The 20,367-nt window shown below is 45.1% G+C and overlaps 3 protein-coding genes across 3 annotated transcripts; 2 read left to right on the top strand and 1 right to left on the bottom strand.

The window, feature by feature from the left end:
- Positions 1 to 561: 561 nt before the first annotated feature.
- Positions 562 to 7,355, bottom strand: LOC307244154 (tubulin alpha chain-like). Its single transcript, XM_080019215.1, has 4 exons — positions 7,220 to 7,355; positions 2,134 to 2,356; positions 1,895 to 2,043; positions 562 to 1,803 (listed from the first exon to the last, which is right to left on the bottom strand). Exons 1-4 carry the CDS (start codon positions 7,220 to 7,222, stop codon positions 829 to 831), a joined length of 1,350 nt encoding a protein of 449 aa, XP_079875341.1. The 5' UTR covers positions 7,223 to 7,355; the 3' UTR covers positions 562 to 828.
- A 4,572-nt stretch (positions 7,356 to 11,927) lies between these two features.
- LOC307244139 (tubulin alpha chain-like) lies at positions 11,928 to 13,637 on the top strand (the record flags this gene model as incomplete). The annotated part of the gene is made up of 3 exons (XM_080019194.1): positions 11,928 to 12,221; positions 12,372 to 12,520; positions 12,666 to 13,637. Exons 1-3 carry the CDS (start codon positions 12,041 to 12,043, stop codon positions 13,635 to 13,637), a joined length of 1,302 nt encoding a protein of 433 aa, XP_079875320.1. The 5' UTR covers positions 11,928 to 12,040.
- A 1,872-nt stretch (positions 13,638 to 15,509) lies between these two features.
- LOC307244458 (tubulin alpha chain-like) lies at positions 15,510 to 19,085 on the top strand. Its single transcript, XM_080019627.1, has 4 exons — positions 15,510 to 15,622; positions 17,217 to 17,439; positions 17,702 to 17,850; positions 17,943 to 19,085. The coding sequence occupies exons 1-4, from the start codon at positions 15,620 to 15,622 to the stop codon at positions 18,918 to 18,920; spliced, it is 1,353 nt and encodes a 450-aa protein (XP_079875753.1). The 5' UTR covers positions 15,510 to 15,619; the 3' UTR covers positions 18,921 to 19,085.
- The last annotated feature ends 1,282 nt before the right edge of the window (positions 19,086 to 20,367 follow it).

Below are 20,367 nucleotides of genomic sequence, written 5' to 3'. Positions count from 1 at the left end.
AAAACCTGTAAAGACAACACACAGTTGTGCTTGAACCCTGAAGACGTCAATCACTACACAAGTCATATCAAGAGCCGCTTTGTAGCTCCTGATATGTCATTTTATTCCCTGATCTGAGAAGATCATACCTATAGAACCCACTATATATACTATATACCTACTATAGAACTGCAATTGCTTACATACAAAACATAAAACAAGGCACAGTAACTTATTTGGTTAATGCTGCTCTACATTTATAGTTGGATAACCAACTATAAGGCATTAAACTACATTTTGCTGACACCTTGTGGCAATAATTCGGAACTACAGTTAATATAACGAATTTCGTTCCTTCATGTTTTTAACATGTTTGAATGACATTAAACTAAAGCTATGCCTCAGTCCTTAACCTCAATACGTCCCAACAATAAAACAAAACAACACAAAAAAATAATAATAATGAAAAAAAAAAGACAAAATAAATCGCATAAACATTTGGATATTGAGGTTTTCCCATTTAACAAATAAATTGTGTGCGTATCAACACCAGTTCATTAATAAACTGAGAATACATTCGGGTAGTTTTTTTAAATCTATTTATTATTATACATCACAATGGGAGAGCACAGCATCACACAAAAATCGACAGGCTTTTGGCATTTTCATCAATATCTTCAACAAAAATGAAGTTAGTAAAAATACAGGTGAAATAAAGCAAGACATCACTGTCAGAAATGGGGGACACTCAATTAGTTTCAAAACATGTTAAAGTATAATTTGACATAATTAGAATATAATTTATTTGCTACTAAACAAAAATCTGTTAAGCAGATGAACTGAGCTTGCCTAATATTCCTCTCCCACTTCATCCTCCTCAAATGAGTCGATGCCCACTTCTTCGTAATCCTTCTCCAGGGCAGCCATATCTTCTCTGGCCTCTGAGAACTCCCCTTCCTCCATACCCTCTCCTACATACCAGTGGACAAAGGCCCTCTTGGCGTACATCAGGTCGAACTTGTGGTCCAGCCGAGCCCAAGCCTCAGCGATGGCCGTGGTGTTGCTCAGCATACACACGGCCCTCTGGACCTTGGCCAGGTCTCCTCCAGGAACCACCGTAGGGGGCTGGTAGTTGATGCCCACCTTGAAGCCTGTGGGGCACCAGTCCACAAACTGGATGGTGCGCTTGGTCTTGATGGCAGCGATAGCCACGTTGACGTCTTTGGGGACCACGTCACCGCGATACAGAAGGCAGCAGGCCATGTATTTGCCGTGACGAGGATCGCACTTCACCATCTGGTTTGCCGGCTCAAAGCAGGCGTTGGTGATCTCGGCCACGGACAGCTGCTCGTGATAGGCCTTCTCAGCAGAGATGACCGGGGCGTAAGTGGCCAGTGGGAAGTGGATACGAGGGTAGGGCACCAAGTTGGTCTGGAACTCTGTCAGGTCCACGTTCAGGGCGCCGTCGAAGCGAAGTGAGGCGGTGATCGAAGACACAATCTGACTAATCAGCCTGTTGAGATTGGTGTAAGATGGGCGCTCAATGTCGAGGTTCCTGCGGCAGATGTCATAGATGGCCTCATTGTCCACCATGAAGGCACAGTCGGAGTGTTCCAGGGTGGTGTGGGTGGTCAGGATGGAGTTGTAGGGCTCTACCACAGCTGTGGATACCTGGGGTGCCGGGTAAATGGCAAACTCCAACTTGGACTTCTTGCCAAAGTCAACAGAGAGTCTCTCCATCAGCAAGGAGGTGAAACCAGAGCCAGTGCCGCCACCAAAGCTGTGGAAGACCAGGAAGCCTTGGAGACCAGTGCATTGATCCGCCTTTGGACATAGGGAGAGACAATCAGACACACAAACAATGGTGTGCAGAAAACAAAAGCACTTTTATTTGATAGCGGCTGTCATCTCGTACCAGTTTGCGGATCCTGTCCAGGACAGAGTCAATGATCTCTTTGCCGATGGTGTAGTGTCCGCGAGCGTAGTTATTGGCCGCGTCCTCCTTCCCCGAGATCAGCTGCTCAGGGTGAAAGAGCTGGCGGTAAGTTCCCGTACGCACCTCGTCTAGAATGGAATTTGAAGACGTGAGCGCCTGGACGAAACCAAATAATCATCTCAAACGAATGATGAATTCACGTACGAAACTTCACTGACCAATGACACTGGGTTCGAGGTCGACGAAGATGGCCCTGGGCACGTACTTCCCGGCCCCGGTCTCGCTAAAGAAGGTGGTGAAGGAGTCATCGTGGCCTCCTATGGCTCTGCGGTTGGGCATCTGGCCCTCCGGCTGGATGCCGTGCTCCAGACAGTACAGCTCCCAGCAGGTGTTCCCCATCTGGACGCCAGCCTGGCCCACGTGCACAGATATACACTCACGCTGGAAGAGAGGGAGGGGGCGGTGGGATGGAATGGAAAAGGGGAGAGGTTATAGGGAGGGTAAAGGAGAAATGCAAAAGTCTATAAGGCCGGAGGCAAACAGAAATGAGAAGAAAATGAAGCACAGTCACACCCACACCTTCTCTTATAGCCAATAGTTGGAATTTAATATTTCAGTTCAAATATTAATTGTGATTCCGCGGCGGTGCCAGCAGGGGGAGGCAGCGGGTCGACGGTAGAAACAGAGTTAAAGGAAGGTGTCCAGTCAAAATAGACTGCTGCAGCTGTCAGTGGGTTTCAGATTACATTGTGCTCAAAGAACATGTCAGTATGACAAAATGGAGTAGGCGCTCGTGACAAACCAAGATATTTTTTTGTGTGAATGACTGTGCAAACACCGTCTAGATTAGAAATATAATCAAGGGGGAACTCAAAATCAAAACATGTATATAAATTCTTGAAAACTCCGCAAAACCTTGAAACTTGAGTGTGTCCGCTCCGTGCAAGTTTCCTTCTCGTACATTTTAGAAGAACATTCTCTCTAACCACCTTGTTTTATGTCTTTTGACCCCTTTTATGACTTGTGTAAAATCCTTTGAATTGCCTTTGCGTATGAAATGTGCTTCACAAATAAACGTGCCTTGCATAATAAAGGTTCACTCAATTTCCATTAATAAATGCAAGTTTTTGAAGTTTGAATGTGGTGAAAATGTGTTTAGCAGAAGGAAAAGACCCAAGCGCAAACATCCTATTGCTCTGCTTGTGTAAACACAGAAAGTCGGATTTGACTAGTGACATGGTGACTGGGAAAACAACACAGAAAGTGAGCAGACAGGCTCGGAAAGCTGTTGAGTGAGAAGAACTGTAACTCTAAGATGAATGTTGTTTGCTGTGTGCGTATGTTATGATGGTAGTCCAGGTATCCTATGAAAATGGAATTCTAAAGTTTAACAGATAGCAACATTAAAGTAGAATAATAATAAATAAATAAAACAGTGAGAACACCTACAACTGTATCGTAAAGACCCCGCAACGATTTCTTAATCTTGATACATTTTATTAGCACCGAGGGTGATCCATTCTCAAGAGGATTTGGGATTGTTGCTAGGCAGAATAGTGTTGAGCTTTATCGCTTCATGAAATCTTCTGTAAGTATGGAAAAGGAATAGCATCTTAACAAGGTAACTTTCAGGCTTTACAGGTTCTCATTCGACGTCAGTCATGTACATACAGTACATATCGACACAGAAAATATCCAACAGATAGAGGCAACTGGGTTCGGCACCGTGCAGGAAAATGAAAAAGGTGCAATTATATATATATATATATATATACCGATAAGACAATATAATCCTTGCTTTAGTGCAGCTCTGCACATTAAGTCGAGACAAAGAGTGCACCTGCGTGAAGGACACGAGGACAGGGACAACTAGGACAACGGCGCGCGCGCGCGCGCGCACACACACACACACACACACACACATACACATACACACACACACACACACACACACACACACACACACACACACACACACACACACACACACACACACACACACACACTGTAGGTCATACTAGTTTTAAACCATCAACACCTCACAGCAACATGGAGCAGGGTGAGCACAGCTGGGTCACTGGATGACTGCCATGTTTTTTAAGCATCCCCCTTCAGGCTCCTTGGGTGTGAAAAGTAATATTTTTAAATATACATACATACATACATACATACATACATACATACATACATACATACATACATACATACACACACACACACACACACACACACACACACACACACACACACACACACACACACACACACACACACACACACACACACACACACACACACACACACACACACACACACACACACACACATACATACATACATACATACATACATACATACATACATACATACATACATGCACAACAATGTGACAGTGTCAACAACGTTTAGGATCAATTACATCCTCTTCACGTGTATCTGCCAAGGAGCTCATTAGGAGTAAACTCAGTCACAGTACACACTGCAGTAAATATGATGTACCGGCACTACTGGTTTATTAAGGGTGTTTACCTAGGATATCAGAACTGGTGTCGAGCAGCTAGAATAGATTCGAGTAAAACAACTTTGACAGTAGCAGTTGCCCTGCACAAGGGTTACAGTTCCAGTCCTACAGGCTCAGACTCTGAGTTGTTGTACCTGGGATATTATTATTATTATTATTATTATTATTATTATTATAGCTGTGGTGATGCCATAAAAACCTGCTCCATATCATACGACCACACAAACAACCCCCAACCCACCCGACCGCCGCCCGGAGCCCGCCCCGCACCTTACATTCCCATTCCAACCTCTGCTCATGTCCAGGAGCTATTTTCGCCTCAGGCCACACCGCCCGCACCACATATGTGGATGACAGGCGAGGGAGGGAGGGGAAGGGGAGGGGAGGGGAGGGGGTTCAAAGAGGACAGGTACGGTGGTGGAGGAGCGAGAAGGGATCGGATGAGTCGGGATCCCCGCTGCTGGGTGGTGGTGGTGCAGCGTGAGGCGGAGGAGGTAGAAAATGAACATGTTGTTCTGATACGACTGACGGACGATGTCGCCGCCCAACGCGGCAGCATCCCACGCGGACACGTTTCCTTTGAGCTCAGCAGCGCGACGCTCTCTTTCTGACGGTTTAACCGCTTCACGGCGCTTCCGTCCTGTTGTTTTTGATTACCTCCAAGCGGGGAAAACAGCCGTAGAACAACAGACGTTATTTTCGGCCGGGGACGTCCCACCTGCCGGCCTGACGCCTCCCAGTCGCCGGTGTAAACGGTGGCCGGGATTTGTGCCACAATAACAGTATCATAAGCGCAGCGCGCGGGGCTTCTGGGGCGGCGGCGCCGTTGGACGCGGGGGAATTCAAAGTTGGGCGAGGCTGCGTGACCTCCCTCCCGGAGATCTGAAAGAAATCGCTGTCCTGCCCAACTTTGACTCGCGGTGGCCAAGGGGTTTTTTTTTTTTGTTTTTTTTTTCTTTCGGAGATTCAGACGCTTGAATGGTCCCATACAGTATATTCCAACCTCCAGCTTGTGCAGCTGGGGAGAGTGAGGGCGTGTCTCTGGACTTTCAACCGCAAGGCGTTGGAATTGCAGTCCCGCGTGCGGCTATAACTTTGGTGATATAACGACTGTACTTTCTGCGCGAGGGAGGGAGGGAGGGGGAGGGAGAGAGAGAGAGAGAGAGAGAGAGAGAGAGAGAGAGAGAGAGAGAGAGAGAGAGAGAGAGCACTTTCTTTAAAGCTTTTCAGGCCATTGGCTATTTGGAGAAAGGGACAGAAGAGACCTTAATATACAGTATATCTAAGGCAGAAACATTCTGCTTATAGTGTACTCGGAATATACCATTATGTAGAAAAATTTGGGGTTGGTGACAGACGGTGATTTGGTGGATAGTGCTCTGACACAAGCAGGCTCGTTTTCAGAAAACTATGTGCACAACAAGCCACTATTTAGTGTGTGTGTGTGTGTGTGTGTGTGTGTGTGTGTGTGTGTGTGTCTTAAAACACTGTTCTAGGTCCTGTGGAATGGAAAAACTTGTGACCAGCACCTTCGTCCGATGCGCAGAATCCTGCATTTCAGCGTCTCATCATTTAAACATCATTACAAGGCATAACTTCATGACTTCATGACTTCATGACTTCAGGTGCATTGACATTCTGATTTTGTCCATTCGGGAATAACTGAGCAACCGACTTCTATTTAGACCTTGGCTCGTTCGGCGTATACCTGTATTTTCTGTTATTTTGTCGTTAAATTACTTTACGTTAATGTACTGAATATACAGTATTAATCAACCGATTTTCGACCTGAATATTTCTATCTCAAACTTTCATAGATCGACTTTTGGCCCAAACCTGAAACTTTTAAAGTGTAAATTCCTGCCTTCAGGAAGTGCATGCCTGCTCTTGACTCAGCTGATTGACGCACCCAAATTCAAATAAGGCACGCCCCAAATGATCGGCAGTTTCCCCCTCACCTGGACGGTCCGATATTCAGCAGACAAATCAGTAGTACTGTTGAATAGTGGTCCCCAATGTGGGGTCCGGGGACCCCCATGGGGTCCTTCAGGTTGTTCCAGGGGGTCGCCAGCAAAAGTATAAATAGTTAGATTGGAGCCCTGGAGACAAAGCTTTATCAAAAGGGGATGAAAATGGAATACTAAAAAAAAATATATTTTGAACCCAACTAAACTCCCTTCCAACAAACTAGCCCCACATAATATAATGACTATAATAATCTCTAAAAGGCCCCACATTCCCACTTGTTCGCCTGAGGAAACGTCTAAAAAACAACAGCAGTGGGGAATGTGAACAAAACGACTTTCCTACACTGATGCTCTCTGTCAATAGTTTCACACCTGCTCATTCGGGCCGTTGGCCAAATATAGCGCAGGTCCAATGTCAGTCAGTGGAATCTATTTTTGGTGAGTGAGGGCCCAAGCTTGAGAAACCGGGCCAGAGGGAGGGGGGGCCCGGAGCCGTGCTGCAATGCGCTCGAATTTGGCCGAGTTTTTGGAGATGTTGACATCGGCGCTAATAAAGTTAATGCCATGAAAAAAAATAGAGAGAAAGCGCCCGACAATACATTTAAATTAAATAAAAAATAAATCGTAGCATTATGGGAAAATCGCTTTTTTTTTTGTTTCTATTTATATAAAAAAAAAAACATGGGGAGGGAAGGGGAAACGTTGACGTTAGATTTACAAAACATAAATAAAAGATACACGTATGTTGAAAAACAATAAAAGAGACGAAAATCGATAACGACGTGATAAAAAAAAAACCAAAAAACGTGAACTTACCATTTTTTCTTCGCACCGGGAATGGAAACTTCTTTCAAAATAAAGGAAGAAAACGAGGAGCTGCGGCGGTTCCCTCTGCTTCCACCTCGGCGCTTCTCGCCCTTTGGGGCCACACCCTCCCGCCTCACTTCCACACGGGTGTCGCTCAAAACCACGGGGGCGTATTTTTTTTTTGGGAGGGGGGGGGGGGCGCGGCCTCCAAACGTCTCCACGGAAACACACGTGGTGACGTCGCCACGCCACGTCCGTTTTGTGCGCGGTCGGGGGGGGGGGGGGGGGGTCTGCCGCTCCCCCTAGGGGTCTTCAGGGGAATCGCAGCAAAATTATTATTCTCTTTTTTTTAAAGATGTTTTTATTTCGTTTTTGTTTTCCATGTAAGTTGATTTTTTTTTCTTTCTGAGATACGCACTTTTTTTTTGGTCAGGAAACGTTTAATGTTAAAACAAACGGCGATTTGTGACTTTAAATGGTGTGTATTACTTTTTTTTTTTTTTTTGCATTGAAACCACTAAGCTGCAAAATAATGGCCAAAAAAGTGTTCTTGGCATAGCAGCCTTTTTTTGTTTTTCATAGTTTCGAGCTGGTTAGTTGGCGTAACTCAATCAAATAAAGTTAATTCTCCTTTTCTTTACACACCCAGTACCCGGTAGGCTGATCGGCGTACTGCCATTATATACCACTAGAGGGCAGCGCGTCCAGTTGAGTTTTAAACATAAACCTGTGGGAAGCCAGTTGTTTGAACAGTTTAAGCTTAGATCCATTTTCAGAATGGTATTGTTAAATACGTATTAATAATAATAATAATAATAATAATAATAATAATAATAATACTTACATTTGAGGTGTTTTATTATATATAGAATATAATATATTGAATATATTTTATTTCAATGTTTTCACTCAATGGACACTTTGGGTGCAGCGCTGCAGTGAGTAGGATCTTGCAGTAAAAAATAAGCTGCAGTGTGAACGCTAGGGGGGGGGACAGTGACTCTTATTTGGGTGAGTCAAACATTCCTGCGTGGTTGCTCGACAAGACTGGGAACTTTTCCTGCGACAACTGTACTTCGTGGTGGCACCACTGTAGATCCTGTTACAAAAGCTGTCTTTCGCCGTCTTCTCTTTATTCCACTCTTCAGGATGCAATAATTACTTAATATGATTATGATTATTTTGATTATCGTTTACATTATTAGGATTATTATTCTTATCACCACCTATGGTACTCTTACATTTTTTTCCCCCACCAAATTAATTTATTGTGACCTAAAAGAGTCACATACTATTTACAATCTGTCTCTGGGCAATTTCCCTATATCCATCTCCCACTCCATCCTTCTCCATTCCTCTGTCTTACCAGCACAATCCAGGCTCTTATTAGCCGACACAATACGTAATATGGAGAGTGGGAGTTTACGGACATCACTCATATTTATGATATTAAAAAGAATGCATCCCAGCTCAACGGGAGAGACAACTTCACAAGTGGTTTACGCGTCACATGGCAGGGGTGGTGGTGTTTATTATTGAAATGCCATCCCACAATACACACTGCAGTGGATATACTGTCAACATGGCAAGGAAGTGTGCACAGAGCCCGGTTCTGCAATGGATCTCGGCGTCTGAGGTGATCTTGCTGAGCACCTCAGGGCTTTGAGGCCAAATGATACCAAATCCAAAACTAACTACAATGAAAATGCAATACTTCACCATGAATTGCTGCTAAGTGTTTAGGTTCTAGTTTAAGAGGCAGCTGCAGCTTTTTGAGTCACAGATAATGTCATTTGAAGCTCCATCAGGTCAGTTATTTGCAAATATATTTGGGCATGGAAGGAATATGCCAATAACATGATCATATAATATAACATAGGCAAATCAACCACCTGCCCCGGTCTGCTTTGTGTGGTCATCATTTACCGTACAGCCTTTAATTCAGTACAATGGCAGTGCTTGAGTTGTGATGAATAATATGTTGGACAAAAATAAAAAAATAAAACTCAATATCACACTTTTGGGAGGTGTACCTGACAAATAATCTTTTGAATTTGAACTTGAACTTGAACTTGAGAAGTGTGTATGAGTCATTATTATACTCATGTTGCATTCGTCTCGTCTGGTGAGGAAGTGAGTCAGTCCAGTTTGAATAACTATCAATCAACTTTTACAGGCGCAAAGTCGACGGCACACAGCTTATTTAAAAAGTAAACACCACCAGCCCTATCACGTGAGGCGTAACCCCATGGAGAAGCTGTCTCTCCCTTTGTCTTTAAACTCCCATACTCCATGTTAGGTGTTTTTGTAGATTCAGAATCAGTATCGACGAGGAATTTGTCCTGGCGTTCAGTGTATACAGGAAACATAAATGTTAAATAGAAGAATAGGAAAACAATCTCTAAATATATAAGAATATGTAAAATAAGGATTTTTTTTTTTTTTAATAAAGATCTGTACAGTTTGTGCAGGGATGTGCAAGTGTTCAGAGTATGAAGTATAACAGTATCTGCAATGTGCACGGATAATAGTCCAGAAGAATGAAGAATATTAATGTAACACATTGACATGACCGTTCAATTCAAGGCGTACAAGTCTGTGTAGTGTTTATGGCGGGGGCGGTGGGGGGCTGAGGGTCTGTTTCAGTGGGGGTCCCGGGCCTTGTTGATGAGGCTAATAAGAGACAGGGTTGTGCTGGAAGTTGTAAGGCAGAGGGATGAAGAAAGATGGAGATGGAGAGAGAAAGAGGCACAGAGACAGACTGTGAGTAGATAGTCTATTTATATATATATATATATATATATATATATATATTTCTCAAGCCATTATTCATGTGTGGAAAAGTTATTCCTCACTCCAGGTCACAACACGCAACGTACGATATATCTACACAACATGCTCATCTTACAAATATCTTTCAATTTCCAGAGTAAATTGCTTCTCCTCCTCCTCCCAATTCTGCTGCTACTCACATCAACCTCTCCTGGTTTGGAAATGGATTTTATATGAATTTATTTTTTATTTTTTGTGAATCTAAATGGGACGATGAAGGCCACTGGAGGAGTATCAATGCCTTTGGGTTTCCTTTGGATGCAGTTTCCGTGGTTGACTTTCATGCTTCATAATATAATGCTGGTAGGCGAAGCAGGGCTGCCATTGTCTTTACACAATTCAGCAGGTGACACCTTTTGAAGGATTCGCCTGGATTCAGTTTCTATACTCTCCAATGGGTTAAAGAACCCGCAGACAAACAGGAACCGGTCCTATACTCACTACATTGTACTGATTTGTAAAGACAGCTCTCTCAATCTCAGGGATGAGTGTGGGAAAGAAGATAGGTCAATAGTTTGGACCATTAGACAAACAACGTCTTCCATTTTAACAGAGCCGGTCATTGATAGTGGAGGTTTAAAAATTAATTATAGTATTAGGAATAAACAGCCTCTAAAACATGTCCTTTCCTTTAAAAATGTAAAAAAATTCTAAGTATGATTATATATATATATATATATATTCTTGCAGGATCGGACTGAAAATCCTCTCAGATTCCACAAAAAATAAGAAAAAAATAAAGAATAAAAATAATTTCATCATAAACCAAAATCTAAAATAAAAGTCACTGAAGTGGAGGTCACAACAAATAACACCAGTGCACTTTTGACCATAGATGACAATATACTTCAATTCCTAATTGCTCTCTTGTGATATTCTCATCTCTCTAACAATCATGGAATCATAGAATAACACTCATTACAAACCCGAGGATGAGGCCGTTCTCCAGTAACGGCAGCTTCACATATACAGTACCATCATAAAGCATGAAATCATGCCAAGGCAATTAATCAACATCATGCCTTGCTCTCCTCTCAAGGTTTCTGAACCTGATAACATACACACCCACACCCACACACACACACACACACACAGACACACGCACACACGCACGCACACACACAGCCACGCACACACACACACACGTGCACCCACACACGCACATACAGATGCTCACTAATCCACACACAAACACAATAAGTGGGGTGGTGACCTGGTTTCACATTGTGTGGAGGCTGGTGGAGGGGATGTTATAATCCTCCCATCGGTTTGCTCTCTGATTACAGCTGCGATCGGGTCTCTGCCCGGCGCTATAAGAGCTGAGTCACAGCCCCCACTGCAGCACAACATCCTCCCACCGGTACCTGGACATCGGAGAGAAGACACAGCAGACAGCGACAACATGGTAAGAGACACTCGGATGAATAGGACAGGCTGTTTTCCCCAAATATACAGAATTATTCCAATGTCAGTGCTACGACATCCGGGTGAGACTAACAGGGAATATTTTGTTGTTTTGTTGTTATCTTACCTTTATATTTGATGTTGATTTTTCGTGAAGTGAGCGATAACTTTAATAGATTGGTTCAAGAAAGGTGTTTATTACCTCATTAAAAGGTTTGAAAAAAATACCCTCTTAAAAGTAGGGCAAGTTGAGCATTCCTTTTGATTAGCTTGACCTACTTTTAAGAGGGTATTTTGTTCGGTATTCATCAAAATTGGCCCTCGATGAAGATTTCAGACTTTTCGGCCGGTTTTCGGACATTTCGGACAGTGAGGACATCTTGCCATTTCTGGGTGTAAAGTCTAGAATCCAGACTTTAGATTATTACAGTATACCCCCATTTATGCCCAAGAATATTTCCTTACCATCGAGAGAAATTCTGTGCGGCAAACTTCTTTGAATTGAGAAATTCATGTTGTGATCGATGAGCCGCGTGGATCTCCTCCCTGCAGCGTGAGTGCATCTCCGTCCACGTGGGTCAAGCCGGGGCTCAGATGGGCAATGCCTGCTGGGAGCTGTACTGTCTGGAGCACGGCATCCAGCCCGACGGCCACATGCCCGGCGACAAAGCTACCGGTGGAGGCGACGACTCCTTCAACACCTTCTTCAGCGAGACGGGAGCAGGGAAGCACGTCCCCAGAGCCATCTTTGTTGACCTGGAACCCACAGTCATCGGTCAGAACATAGTCTAGGGGCGATCACAATCACAGGGAAAACACAAACTAGATACTAACTCCGTTTCTGTTCCGACCTGATACAGGTGGCGCAGATTGATTTTTTCTGAGCCTTTTCTATGCATGATGCGTGTTCATGTTCTCTCTCCAGACGAGGTGCGTACAGGAATATACAGGCAGCTGTTCCACCCTGAGCAGCTTATTACTGGAAAGGAGGACGCAGCCAATAACTACGCTCGAGGGCACTACACCATCGGCAAGGAGATCATCGACCTCGTTCTCGACAGGACTCGCAAACTGGTGAGAATATCTGAGAGGGCTTTGGTGGTAACCAACGATGAAAATATGTCTGTGGTGTCTGTGGTGAATAATACAATATTATACACTGATATAAAATGTATTATGACTTAATGACTTCCCTCTTATTTTATAATACATTTTAAAGGCTGACCAGTGCACTGGCCTCCAGGGATTCCTAATTTTTCACTCATTCGGTGGAGGCACTGGCTCTGGTTTCACCTCCTTGCTGATGGAACGTCTTTCTGTTGACTATGGAAAGAAGTCCAAGTTGGAGTTTGCCATTTACCCGGCACCCCAGGTATCCACAGCTGTAGTAGAGCCCTACAACTCCATCCTGACCACCCACACCACCCTGGAACACTCCGACTGTGCCTTCATGGTGGACAATGAGGCCATCTATGACATCTGCCGCAGGAACCTGGACATTGACAGGCCCACCTACACCAATCTCAACAGGCTGATTGGTCAGATTGTGTCTTCGATCACCGCCTCACTTCGCTTCGACGGCGCCCTGAACGTGGACCTGACAGAGTTCCAGACCAACTTGGTGCCCTACCCTCGTATCCACTTCCCACTGGCCACTTACGCCCCGGTCATCTCTGCTGAGAAGGCCTATCACGAGCAGCTGTCAGTTGCCGACATAACCAATACTTGCTTTGAGCCGGCAAACCAGATGGTGAAGTGCGATCCTCGTCACGGCAAATACATGGCCTGCTGCCTTCTGTATCGCGGTGACGTGGTCCCAAAAGACGTCAACTCCGCCATTGCGGCGATCAAAACCAAGCGCACCATCCAGTTTGTGGACTGGTGCCCCACAGGCTTCAAGGTGGGCATCAACTACCAGCCCCCTACGGTGGTTCCTGGAGGAGACCTGGCCAAGGTCCAGAGGGCCGTGTGTATGCTGAGCAACACCACGGCCATCGCTGAGGCTTGGGCTCGGCTGGACCACAAGTTCGACCTGATGTACGCCAAGAGGGCCTTTGTCCACTGGTATGTAGGAGAGGGTATGGAGGAAGGGGAGTTCTCAGAGGCCAGAGAAGATATGGCTGCCCTGGAGAAGGATTACGAAGAAGTGGGCACAGACACCGTTGAAGAAGATGAGGGAGATGAGTACTGACCTGAATCTGTCTCATAGAAAGCGAGAGAGACAGGATTTTTTTTTTTTTTTAATAATTGAAGAAGTATGGCCTCGGTTATCTCGTTAAAAAAATGCAAATTACAGTTAAGAATAAACAAGTGAACTACTCGATCAGAAAAAAAATATATAAAGATATGGAGGCCTAAAAACATTGGAGTCATGCGGGGGCTACAATACACATCAACGTTAACATCCTTGAGTTAGGGTATTTTGGAGAGCATATATTACATTATGATAGACGGCGCCCAACATTCACTACGCTCTCTTGATTGTCCCCCTTCCCCCACTGTCCTCTCCCTCTTGGAATGTAAGTTATGAAAGGGCTCCAGTGTCAGTTCCTACATACCATTCAGCTGTCCATGATGGAGAGAAGAGAAAAAGAGGGAGAGGACAGAGAGTCACTGACAGGCTCAGTTGTTTTGTGTAGCTCATCAGAGTCAGACGCTTACGGAAGCAACAACAGGACTGCTGTTCTGAGCTCGTTCAGAGGTCTCGGTAGGTAACTGTCCGGCCGTCTCTGCCATTCCGGCGTTACGTATCCACTGGCAAACAGAAAGAGACAGAGGCATCGCTGTTTGTTATTAGGGGGCTCACGCTCATTTCACGCATCCTTACTCCGCCCAATGTCCCTCCTTTGTGTAAAAGCTGCAATAACTTTGTTGATTCCCAATAAAGGATGTCAAAGACCTTTTTTACACAGCTCTTAATTGGTAGAATAATGCAGTCCTTTATCGTGTGTGTGTGTGTGTGTGTGTGTGGGTGTGTTTGTGTGTGTGTCAGCAGAGTGGCTGGAGTGTGTCTAAGTGTTTGCGTCAGTGAAATGGCTGGTGTGTGTGTGCGTGTGTGAGCATGTGTGTGTGAGAGAAAACACTCAGGTGCAACCCAGATGCCTCATTGAAACACAGGGAAAAGAAAGAAAGAAAGAAAGAAAGAAAGAAAGAAATTAAAGTGTGGTCACATTTGTATTGGGTTTGTATTTTTAAAGGGTAATTGAAAAGGCATCATGTTAACAACAAATGTCATCCCAAGTTACGTTTCGGTCATCGTTTGTCAACAGAAATAATAATAAGTAACAATAAACGGTATTTTAAGTGAGTAGAATTGTCTTCCTGCATTTATAATTGTATGTGTCAGGGGGGGAAAGCCCTTGTGGAATACAGTAGAGTGGAGTTTGGGTTCATGAATCTCTAATCAAAAGGGTTCCAATGATCTGTGAATCGTTAGAATTGGTGAAAGGGTTAACGCATTCAGTACAGGCATATTGATGTGCCACGCCTCGTCCGCCATGCCCCGGCCCCCTCACGCTTCCTTTGTTTTAGCCTGATGTGTTTTTAACGACACATAAACACAACATTACAGAAAGATGTGGAACTGTTTACAAACGCTCCACGGCATGTAGCGTCAAGTTACTTGTATTCAAAACCGTTAGTGGGAAGACAGGGCTATTTCCCCCCGGTTTATTTTGATAAACACCTATTTTATAAAGGTTATTTTTTAGTAAATTAAAGTTAAAAAAAACCCCAAACTATTTATTTTTCCAAAAACATAAAACGAATCAAATCCGTCTGGTTCACGCGGCACACGTCACGATACAAAAATGAAACTAATTTCGGAAATCTAAAACGAAGCGCAACCATTACAAACGCCAGCAACGACAAAATCCCACAAAACACAGTCGACAAAACACCGCCGTCCCGTGTCGGCCCATAACGGATTCAACGTCGGTAACCGAATGAGACGGCCCGACAGGCGGACAACGGGACACGCCCGCCATGACTTGTTCTTCTGAGGACCCCTTTTTAAAAAAAACCAAGCCAAACGGGCGCTCCCCCCCCCCCCCCACCCCCTCCGCTTACTCCCGCCTCCCCCGCCGCCCTATATAAACACACTCGCCCGCCTCGGCGGCACTTTCTGCCTTCCCTCTGAACACATAACGTCAGCCGAAGGACAAGCGTTTCAAAATGGTGAGTAGCTGCTGACGTAGCGTGGAAACGCCGCTCCCCGCCCCGGACCGAGCGCCGGCCTCCTCGCCGCAGCGCGACCGCTCCGAGTCCGAAACTATGCCCGGCATTTCATTTGACGTGCGGAGCTCGTCGCTATAAATACGAACTTTTTTTTTCCCTCTTAATTATTATAATTTTTATTTGAGTAATTCACGGAGGGTATATATTTTTTTTTATAAAGTATTAATGCCGGAACGTCGCATCCTTTTTTCTGGGGGGGGGGGGGGGCGTGAGGTGTGGACTGGGGGACCGAACGGTTTAACGCGGGATGGCGGGCGGGGGTCGGGCACGTCGCCTGCGGGTCAGATGACAGGCACTTCCTGGAGCAGCGCGCTTCGTCATTGTCTCAAGTTTGAGCTCGCTGGCGTGCTGAGGGCAGGGACAACACTTTTTGATTACGTTTAAACGGGTGAAAATGAAAAAATAATGAGGTGTTAAACGTGCGCTGGTAGAATAAGAACGAGTTTTGGCACCGAGAAGGGGCCGATGGGGTAAAGCGTGGCAGTGCGGGGGGACGGCGGGGTGGGGGTGGACACAGGAGTGGTCTGGATAGGCCGCTGTCAGTGGATGGTACTGGACTTTAAACCTTTAAAAAAAAATAATAATAATAAATAAATAAAAATGTTTTCCTATATTATGGTCTATCTCCCTATTTTACGATTACGCTGTAGGCGATTTTCACGTATTTCTTTATATATGTACTATGTTTATTTTGTTCTACATCTGCCCCGGCGGTGGAAACGTGCTGTTCCCACGCCAAGAAAACCCCTAGAATTTGAATAGGTGGGCAGCCATTTTGCAGCTGTTGGAGTTTTCCACCAGAGAGAGTTGGAGACATCTCTGCTCACACTGCGCTGCCGCTGGACAGGATGGGGGAGGAGAGACAGGGGGAGGGGGAGGAGAGACAGGGGAAGGGGAGGAGAGTGAGGCAGCGTGGATAGGAGGGGAGAGGCCTCTCCGCTGAGCTGGGGCACACCCTGGCCATATGCTGTTGGGTTAAATGTCGTTTTTAGTTTTTTTTTTGTCCCCCCCCCCCCCAAAAAGAAAAAAAAAACCATTGGAACAAAACACCTCGTACCTTGTTGAGGTGTCTGTATATGCTTGCCTCCACTTTAGGCTCCTAACTAGTAGACAAAGGCCTTTCTCTTTTTTTTTTTTTTTTTTTTTTTAACTGCATTTGAATTTCCAATATAGTCCCTTTTTTTTTTTTTATTTGGGCTTTACCAAATTTTCAAACGTTCTTATTGGTAATATGTTGGAAGTCATCCAAAATGGGAGGTCTCAATTCCAAATCTGTTGCAAACTGGTCATCTTCCCCGGGATGGTGGTGAGATCACTCAGAACATGGACAGAAATCCATATATTTAATATGAACGGGGCGTAATTTGGTCCAAACAAATGGAGGAGGAATTTAACTAGCCAATATCCTTGTATGTGGTGATGGCTTTGCTGTGACACCATGGTATCTAATAAAAAATAATAATTGTGTGGGGTTCTGATAATTTACTTAAATGTGCTCATCTCCCTTCTGTTCTTCTGTCCTTTCTCTGTTTAGCGTGAGTGTATTTCTATGCATGTCGGCCAAGCCGGAGCCCAGATGGGCAACGCCTGCTGGGAGCTGTACTGTCTGGAGCACGGCATCCAGCCGGACGGCCAAATGCCCAGCGACAAAACTATCGGTGGAGGCGACGACTCCTTCAACACCTTCTTCAGCGAGACTGGAGCAGGAAAGCACGTCCCCAGAGCCATCTTTGTTGACCTGGAACCCACAGTCATTGGTCAGTAGACTGTTAGATCCTCAGTTATGTTCTATTGTCAGAGACAACTATTTCTGGGTTAAAATCACTGAATGCGTGTATATTAATCCGGGTGACTTACTACATTTTGCATCTGACTCAAACTGTAAAGGAGTAACATGTTCGCCTAAAATAGTCAGTATTTTAATGATAACTCTGGCGAGAGAGAGAGAGAGAGAGAGAGAGAGAGAGAGAGATATTTTAATACTATAGCCTTCTATATATTCCATCTTCTCATTTACAGACGAGGTGCGTACAGGAATATACAGGCAGCTGTTCCACCCTGAGCAGCTTATTACCGGAAAGGAGGACGCAGCCAATAACTACGCTCGAGGGCACTACACCATCGGCAAGGAGATCATCGACCTCGTTCTCGACAGGACTCGCAAACTGGTCTGTTTCTTTGATTTGGTTGGCATATGTTTTTGTGTGTGTGATTATTAGTTTAGAGAACCAATGTCTGTTTACATTTACCCCCTCCCCAGGCTGACCAGTGCACTGGCCTCCAGGGATTCCTCATTTTTCACTCATTCGGTGGCGGCACTGGCTCTGGTTTCACCTCCTTGCTGATGGAGAGACTCTCTGTTGACTTTGGAAAGAAGTCCAAGTTGGAGTTTGCCATTTACCCGGCACCCCAGGTATCCACAGCTGTGGTAGAGCCCTACAACTCCATCCTGACCACCCACACCACCCTGGAACACTCCGACTGTGCCTTCATGGTGGACAATGAGGCCATCTATGACATCTGCCGCAGGAACCTGGACATTGACAGGCCCACCTACACCAATCTCAACCGGCTGATTGGTCAGATTGTGTCTTCGATCACCGCCTCACTTCGCTTCGACGGCGCCCTGAACGTGGACCTGACAGAGTTCCAGACCAACTTGGTGCCCTACCCTCGTATCCACTTCCCACTGGCCACTTACGCCCCCGTCATCTCTGCTGAGAAGGCCTATCACGAGCAGCTGTCAGTTGCCGACATAACCAACGCCTGCTTTGAGCCGGCAAACCAGATGGTGAAGTGCGATCCTCGTCACGGCAAATACATGGCCTGCTGCCTTCTGTATCGCGGTGACGTGGTCCCCAAAGACGTCAACTCCGCCATTGCCGCAATCAAGACCAAGCGCACCATCCAGTTTGTGGACTGGTGCCCCACAGGCTTCAAGGTGGGCATCAACTACCAGCCCCCTACGGTGGTTCCTGGAGGAGACCTGGCCAAGGTCCAGAGGGCCGTGTGTATGCTGAGCAACACCACGGCCATCGCTGAGGCTTGGGCTCGGCTGGACCACAAGTTCGACCTGATGTACGCCAAGAGGGCCTTTGTCCACTGGTATGTAGGAGAGGGTATGGAGGAAGGGGAGTTCTCAGAGGCCAGAGAAGATATGGCTGCCCTGGAGAAGGATTACGAAGAAGTGGGCACAGACACCGTTGGAGACGATGATGAAGAGGGTGAAGAATATTAAAAGGCTAAATTCCATGGTACTTGCCACCATGCATTCCAAAGGATCGTGTCATGGTAACAGTTCTTGCCACCATCTGTTCCAAGAGTTCTCGACATGCTAGCCACATTTTATTCTGTGACGCTCATCCGACAGTATTATCAATAAAACTCTGAATTGAAATTCTAATGGGTGATCATTTTGTCCAAGAATAAATTGGTCATGATATGCTGAACCTCCATTATATTTTTGCTCCTAGTTTATAATTCTGGTTAAAGGGCTTTAGAGTAGCATGGTTGTGGATAGCTATTAGACAGCTTTAGGTAGTGAACTGCTGGGGATATAAGATATGTGAACATGATTGTATTATACAATTGTTTCAGACTCCAATATGCTATGTATCTAAATTGCTTTGGTTGAAATTGTTTAGTTGTCCACCCCTGGACCACTGAGCTTTATGGCTATTCCAAATTCACAATAATACTTGATTTAACACCTATACCAGGTGACACGTTACTTTAGCACAATAACTGCGTTCTCTCTTCCCGTCTGAGTTTTAGTGCTGCCACCAGATGGCAGCAATATTACACATCTGGACCCAGTTCTCAATCATCCTGGAATAATTCACCGTAGGGCAGAACTATTTGGGAAAATCTAATTGGAATTTGTTTTGTAGACCCAAGATTGCGTCTGTTGGCTTCCAATTCGGCAGTTAAAGGAACTGTAAGGCTGAAGGTCGCTTCCGAGTCAATTTAATGCTGAAGTGAGGAGCTGATTCACAGCGCCTGTTTTCATGGTGCATTCAAATTCCTCTGATTTTCTTTTCCTTTTTTCTCCACACAGACCAGCTAAAACAGTCTAGATCTGTACTAATAGTAGTCAAACTGTAGTAATAGCTGTCAAACCTGGACTATATTATAATAACAAGCCCATAGTGTGTGTGTGTGTGTGTGTGAGAATATAGAGCAGTGGTTCCCAACCTTTTCGGACTCACGGAACACTTGAAAACCTCAGAAGTGTTCGCGGTCCACATCCGACCAGAAGTAATACAGGAGCCAAACAGTGCGTTCTCAGAGGATGTAGATTTTAACAATTATATGCATTTCCATACATACAGTGCAGGAGTGGTAAAACAAGAAAGAGGTGGGTTAAAAATCACCTTATATCTAGGGAACTTTTGCGTAACGTAAAACCAACAATAACAGGAGCACATTAATATGGACTCACCTCATGAGAAGGCTGATGTTGCCTCGCAGACACCAAATGCTTAGTGTCTGGCTAAAGGGACGACAGTCTCAGGCGAAAATCCATCTCAACATTCAGTTTATTTCTGTATTTAGTCTTCAATGTCACCGGCGCCGAAAGATCCAGTCTCACAGAGATACGCCGCCGGGATCGGGATACTCAGAGGCAACATGAAGCCAAACGTTTGCCAGGTACTTCTGGGAGAAAGCCAGTTTCAATCCGCTGT

The sequence above is a fragment of the Zeus faber genome, assembly GCF_960531495.2.
Source record: "Zeus faber genome assembly, chromosome: 18".
Taxonomy (NCBI): domain Eukaryota; kingdom Metazoa; phylum Chordata; class Actinopteri; order Zeiformes; family Zeidae; genus Zeus; species Zeus faber.
The sequence above is the reverse complement of the archived record's forward strand: the minus strand, read 5'-3'. Positions and strand labels throughout refer to the sequence as shown.